At 38.6% G+C, this 6,234-nt stretch overlaps 2 protein-coding genes across 2 annotated transcripts; one reads left to right on the forward strand and one right to left on the reverse strand.

Annotated features, from left to right (window-relative positions):
* Positions 1-426: 426 nt before the first annotated feature.
* Positions 427-1,276, reverse strand: Vha13 (V-type proton ATPase subunit Vha13). The gene is made up of 3 exons (XM_064695194.1): positions 1,108-1,276; positions 855-955; positions 427-786 (listed from the first exon to the last, which is right to left on the reverse strand). Exons 1-3 carry the CDS (start codon positions 1,187-1,189, stop codon positions 616-618), a joined length of 354 nt encoding a protein of 117 aa, XP_064551264.1. The 5' UTR covers positions 1,190-1,276; the 3' UTR covers positions 427-615.
* Positions 1,277-2,022: 746 nt separating this feature from the next.
* LOC135436554 (alpha-taxilin) lies at positions 2,023-4,172 on the forward strand. The gene is made up of 4 exons (XM_064694185.1): positions 2,023-2,225; positions 2,298-2,698; positions 2,858-3,004; positions 3,073-4,172. Exons 1-4 carry the CDS (start codon positions 2,154-2,156, stop codon positions 4,037-4,039), a joined length of 1,587 nt encoding a protein of 528 aa, XP_064550255.1. The 5' UTR covers positions 2,023-2,153; the 3' UTR covers positions 4,040-4,172.
* The last annotated feature ends 2,062 nt before the right edge of the window (positions 4,173-6,234 follow it).

The following is a 6,234-nucleotide window of genomic DNA, read 5'->3' on the forward strand; positions in this document are numbered from 1 at the left end:
AAATAAACACTAACGATTACAATTTGTACGCAAAGATATAAATACCAAAACATGTCCTAAAAAATACCATAAAAAGTACTAGTTTGACATACATTGAATCGTGCAACATAAACATGGGCGAATGTTTGATTACAGTTTGCTGACGGAGAACTTAAATCGCTGTGCTGATGGGAGTTAAAAAGTGTTACAGTAAAACTAGATACTAATCCACTGTTCCCCTGCTGCCATGCATGTCTGAACGTGCCTGATATCATATTTGTTCACATAAAAACTGAGCATTTTGTAAGAAAACAATAAACTTAAAGTAAAACATGTTTTTAAAGAATATAACAATTTGTATTTTTACGGAATAGAACATAAACAAAATAACACATTATTTTACAATTGCGAATCGCAAAAATGATCAGTGATTAACACGTAATTGGATTTTAACTGCACCGAGGTTCTAGCTTGGTGAAACAACAAATTTTTAATATATGGAATAATAATACAGCAGTGTTTAATATAGTATGCACTATTATTAAGGGGCTAAATTATGCATTTTGGACATCGAATTTACAATAGAAACGAGCATATCTTGGATGCGGCCAACGCTGTTGCCCATGCTCCAAAAATTTACTTCCTGTTGTAGTTTTTGTGCACTTCGGGCGAGATGTTGTAGACGAATTGCAAGATCTCCTGTATGACGGGTTCTTTGCGCGTCCTGATGGCGCCCTCCATATCGGCGAGTTTCACACGAGTATCTGCATCGATTTTCGCTGCAACCCCTTCGCGACTACCCATGTGCTGTATTAGTAAGGGAACGAGAAAAGTTCATATATTTATCTTAATTGGTATTTTTATCAGCAACTGACCTTGGCCTCAAATTCTTTAAAGGAACGTTCACGCTCCTGTCGGAATTTCTCGATCTCCTCGGTGGCCTCATCCTTGGCTTGCTTCAATCTCCTTGCCTTGCCTGCAATCGATGCAAAGATTTTTTCATTCTATCAATATTCACTTGAGCACACAGAAATCATGTGACTGCTCGACGCGCGTAACGTCGATAGCGAAAAAGTCGTAAGGTTTTTGTATCTATCCAATTGGACGATTTATTGGTTTTTGGCTTACGTTTTCTGGCCTCGGCAACCTTCTCAGCTGCCTTCTTTTCAGCAGCAAGCAATTGCTGGATTCCCTGCGTTTGGCTGGCCATTTTAAGGTAAATTAAAACTTATTGTTTTTCTGCTGGCTGCAACCGTCGTATCAGTGCAAGTTGAAAAAAGCAAGTGACGACGACGACGGACTTAATACAAACGACGTGAAAAATGTCATATGACGAAGTCACACACACGCATACATACAAAATTAGCTTAAGAGTCGATTGTATCGAATACAAATTTAGAGTTGCAAGTATTTTTGATATCGCTTGTTCAGCGATGAGGATCTATCGATATTATTTGCTTTTTTATTGGACTCCACCTCTCAACGAATACTCCTCCCACTATTTTGCTGCAGAAAATGAATTCACTTAATGGAAATTTTGAAATCTGAATTTTGATAATATGCAAATGGAAAAAATATAAATCACATTAGTCTACAACCTAGAATATAAACAGACTGTTTCTGTTTTAAAAGGTGCCCCAATTTTATCGCCACTATTATGTGTGAAAGCGTGTATTAACTGAGAATTCTACACACGACAATGAATAAATAACTGATGGTTCTAATTTTAATTTAAACCAGTATTTTTGTGTTTAAACACGATCTAGCTATTTAACGGTGATTTTAAATTATCGAGCAGCCACCACAATTTATCAATTGAGGCAAAAATGATATTTAGTATATAATTGGTATTAATTGCTGCACACTTTTATATGACGTTAATTAATGAATAGCAGCGATTAGGTTATTATTATTCAATACAACCTAATTTTATGTAAGAATCCACAAATCAAGTGATCAAATTTGATAACAACAACGTATACATGATTATTCCCTTCGCAAATTTAAAATAAGGGTCAGTATTTTGAGTACATTTTAATAGAACACTTAGGTTTATTTAAGTAAAACTGGATTTTCTTCATATCGGGATTCGGTCACGCTGTAGCAAGCAAACTCAACAAATATAGTAAAAATTTGAACGAACAGTATATACACATATATAGAGGCGATAAACTATGGAGAAGGCGAACAAGAGTAAACGTGGAGTACGTGATGAAAAACAGCGGGAATTGAAGCTTGAGGATGTGGTAAGTTGTTGTAGCGGTAGATCAAACGTTTGGCAATACCAAGAGGACTAATAAAATGCTGCCCGTTACCAGGTGCTTAAATCCTTGGAAGAATGCACCACAAGTGAGGAAAAATTGAAATTGCTGCTACAACGGCATGTGGAAAGCGAGAAAACAGTGAGCCGACTAACATCAGATATGCGCGCACTGCAACGGCACACGGAGAGTCAACAGCGGGAGAAGGAGCAAGTGCAGCGGGAGTTGAACAAGAGTGTTCTGATGAGGGATAAGCTGCAGGAAGTGTGCCGAGAACAGCAGCGTATACTCAAGTCGGTGAAAAATGAGAGCATGCTGCAAATCAAGGTGGAGGAGGAGCGACGCAAGGAGAGCCAAACCAAGTTTCAGAACTCGCTAAACGAGGTGCAAAAGTCGCTATCCAAAAACAACGACGAGAACATTAAATTACGTGATTACAACATCGAAATGACCAAAAAGTAAGAGGCGCTGCCATTAACAGACAAACAGACAGAACCGGCGTGCGCCGTCTATTTATAGGCACTGCATGCCTTGTGCCTGTGGATGTATCTGTGGCTGCCACACACAGACATAAACCGACCATATGTTCACTATTTGCGTATTTGATTTGCTTTTAGGTTAAAACTGCTGGCCGAGCAATATCAGGCACGCGAGAAGCACCTGGAAAAACTTAATGAGCAGGTCCAACTCGAGTCTCAGCTGCATCAGGCCAAGCTACACAAGGCTCAGGTTGAAGCGGCTATGGAAAAGGAGATACTGAGCAAGTCGGTATAATTTTGTTAAGCTCCTACACTCTCACTACATATATTTTCCTGTTTCTTATACCACACAGAGAAAATCAGATTGGCCTAGAGAAATTGTTGCAGGCGCAACGCGCCATTAAGGATCTAACTGAGCGCGAGCAACAGCTCAAACAACAGCTTAACATCTACACCGCCAAATATGATGAGTTTCAGCAATCGCTTAAAAAGTCCAATGAAGTCTTTGGTAGTTACAAGGTCGAGCTGGAGAAAATGTCCAAGCACACCAAGAAAATCGAAAAGGAAGCACTGGTGTGGCGCCAGAAATACGAGAAAGCCAACGCTACGGTTATTGAATTGGCCACAGAAAAGCAGCACCGTGATCTGCTGTCGGAGCGTCTGCAAAAGCAGGTAGAGCAACTACAGAAGCTCCTGCGCGCCCTGCAACTTGAGCGCACAACTTTACACCAGACTCTGCGGGATAAGAAAATTGAAATCCCTGCCATGCCGCAGCTGCCGCCTGAGCCGGAACCTATCAAAGTTGTGCCAGTTAATACGGACAATTCGAAAATGGAACTGATGACCCGCAACTGTGCTGAACTTAAGCAAACGCTAGCCAATTTACAAAGCCAAATGAAGCTGCTCACCACAAATGATGCCAAAATAGCCGCCGCTGAGGCTGAGAAGCGGCAAGCGGCTGAGGAGCAACAAAGAATAAACAATGCCAAGAAGAACAATAAAAAGAAGGCCAAGTCAAAGGCAAAGGCTGCAGCAGCGGCAGCAGCAGCTGCGGCAGCGGCTACGGAGGCCGAATCCGACACAGCCAGAGAAGAACTGCCATCAACACTGGAACCAGAACCAGAGTTAGAACCAGAGCCAGAGCCAGAGCCAGAGCTAGCTCCACACAATGTGGAGCAGCTGCAAGCGTCAGGTGATAACTGCAATGGAAAGGAATGTAATGCCGAAATTGTGCCAGAATCTCAGGGAGATGTAAGCAATGCTACATCAGCGCCTATTGAATTGGAAGTGCCTGGGTTGATCGATTCCAATGACGTTTAGAGGCCTTCCACTCACTTTGCGAACCCTCGACTGTTTTTGTGCTTTTACTTGAAATGTGTACCTCCTTCCTATATATGTGTGCATTTTGTCATATTCATTTTTAAAAAATATAACTCAAGCTAACAATTGTAAACCTATCAGTTATCCTAAAAAAAAAATCATTATTGCTGCTAAATAATTATTTATTCTATTTTATAAATTCTATTTAATAGTGCGCAATTTATGAGCTGTAAAAAAAATATCAGAAATAATTAAATAATTTTCCAAAAAATATATATACATATACTATTTGCGTATTCGGGTATACCCCGGAACCCATTCACTGTGAATAAAAAGGACACAAAGGACACACCTCCGATCCCATAAACCTTTGTTTAGGTCGAGAGGCGATCGAGCAATGTCCTTTGTCTAGAGACTCAATATTTGAAATATATATCATAATATATTATACATTCGTGTTATTATTATTTAGAATATATACACACAGCACAAGTTTATAATGCCTGTAAGATGAGGCCAAGTAACACCCTTTTTGCGGCAAGCCTGCATCTAAACAAATCAGACAATTGGGAAGAGGAATCAACAAATTCTAAGCGATTTTCAAAATAAAGTTTAAATTTCTTATCGTTCACATTTCAAATTAGTCATCGAATGTTCAATAGATACAGATATAATATCGTAAGATACGTAAAGCAAACCCGTTTATAAAAAGCAATAAAATGCTAATAGGTCAAGCTCATCTGTATATCATATATAGCTGGTACATATGAATATGTATATTTGATAGTTTGAGTCAATTTGTATTAACAAAAGAATGTTATTATTATATATTTGGGATTTAATAATTTAAAAAATTAAGAAAATTCATTTAAATATTTCATGCTGTCCTTTTTTTTTTGCGTAAAAGTTTTTAGATTTTATTATTTTAATCAGCGATGAGATCTTAAATAATATTTTGTACCAATTTTCGCCGGGTCCTAGTTTCTATTGTCAAAGATAGCGTAAGGGCTTAATTAATTAATTTGTTTTAGTTTGTTTTCCTACTTGGTAGGTCAACAGTTCTGATTTTTTTTTTGGCTTCTGGTGGACGTCGTTTGATGCAGTTGTCTTGCAGCTGCGTTTGGGTGATGGGCTAAGCCGTCGTTGTAACGACTAGACTGGTGGTAGATTTAATCACTTATCTTGATGAGTTTCAGATCGTTTTCGATGCCGACATTTTTGACGTACCAGGGGAGGCCACTGATACGTCTCGCCGCCATCGACTGCACCTTCTTGATTTTGGTCAGTTGTGTTTTTGACGCAGTGCCCCAAAGTTGAATGCAATAAGTCCATATGGAGGCTGCTCTTTAATTATACGTTATTATATACATCGAGTCCGACATTTCTGACGATTTATTCAAACGTGACATATATTTGTACCGCCTAAAAAAGACTTAGTTTAGTAAAGTTTCGTTTTGATTAGCCCATCCTTGCAATCCTTGCCACCTCCCTCCTCGTTAATCTACATATATATTAAATATTGCCTTCTGACTGACTGACTGACCGTCGATCAAGGCAAGGATCGTAGCCTAAAGATGCTACGAAGCTACTAAAGCTTTGGACTTCAGAATATTTACGCTTAAAGTCGAGCAAGGACGGTGGTCAAAGTTTGTATAAGGAACATCAACAGCAACGCCGTGTCGTCATGAGCTTAAGTGTCTGAGCATCGGACTAAGAAGAGCGAGGTCGCTGGTTCAAATTCATTAAAAAGTTTCAATTCCTACGCTTGTGTATTTAATATATTATTTTTCGCAAGAAAAGGCAATAATAGTAATAATAATGTAAAACACAACAGGAAAGAAAAAAGAATGAAAATTATCAATAAAAATTGAAATTGTTGTTTTTTTTCTCTTTTGTCAACTACAATGTTGTCATTCTTTGGCAGGATAGGTTGGAGCCTGTGATAAGATGGAAGACATATTATTTTCCTTTAATTTCAAGTAGACTCGGACAACGCCGGGTAATTTCTTCTAATAGTAATTGAGGGACAAAATAAATAAAAAATAACAACTCAAATTAAAATGCTTTTTCAACTTTACAATTGCAAAACATGTAAGTTCCCAAAATGCGAAACTTGGTAAGATAGTTGTGAATAACTTTGAACCACATCGCGTCGACTGTTCGTGCCACAGTGTCTGCCACGGAATGCAACACAT

The sequence above is a fragment of the Drosophila montana genome, unplaced genomic scaffold (assembly GCF_035044405.1).
Source record: "Drosophila montana isolate Dmon_TW-CO22-7 unplaced genomic scaffold, ASM3504440v1 contig_3733_1, whole genome shotgun sequence".
NCBI classification, from domain to species: domain Eukaryota; kingdom Metazoa; phylum Arthropoda; class Insecta; order Diptera; family Drosophilidae; genus Drosophila; species Drosophila montana.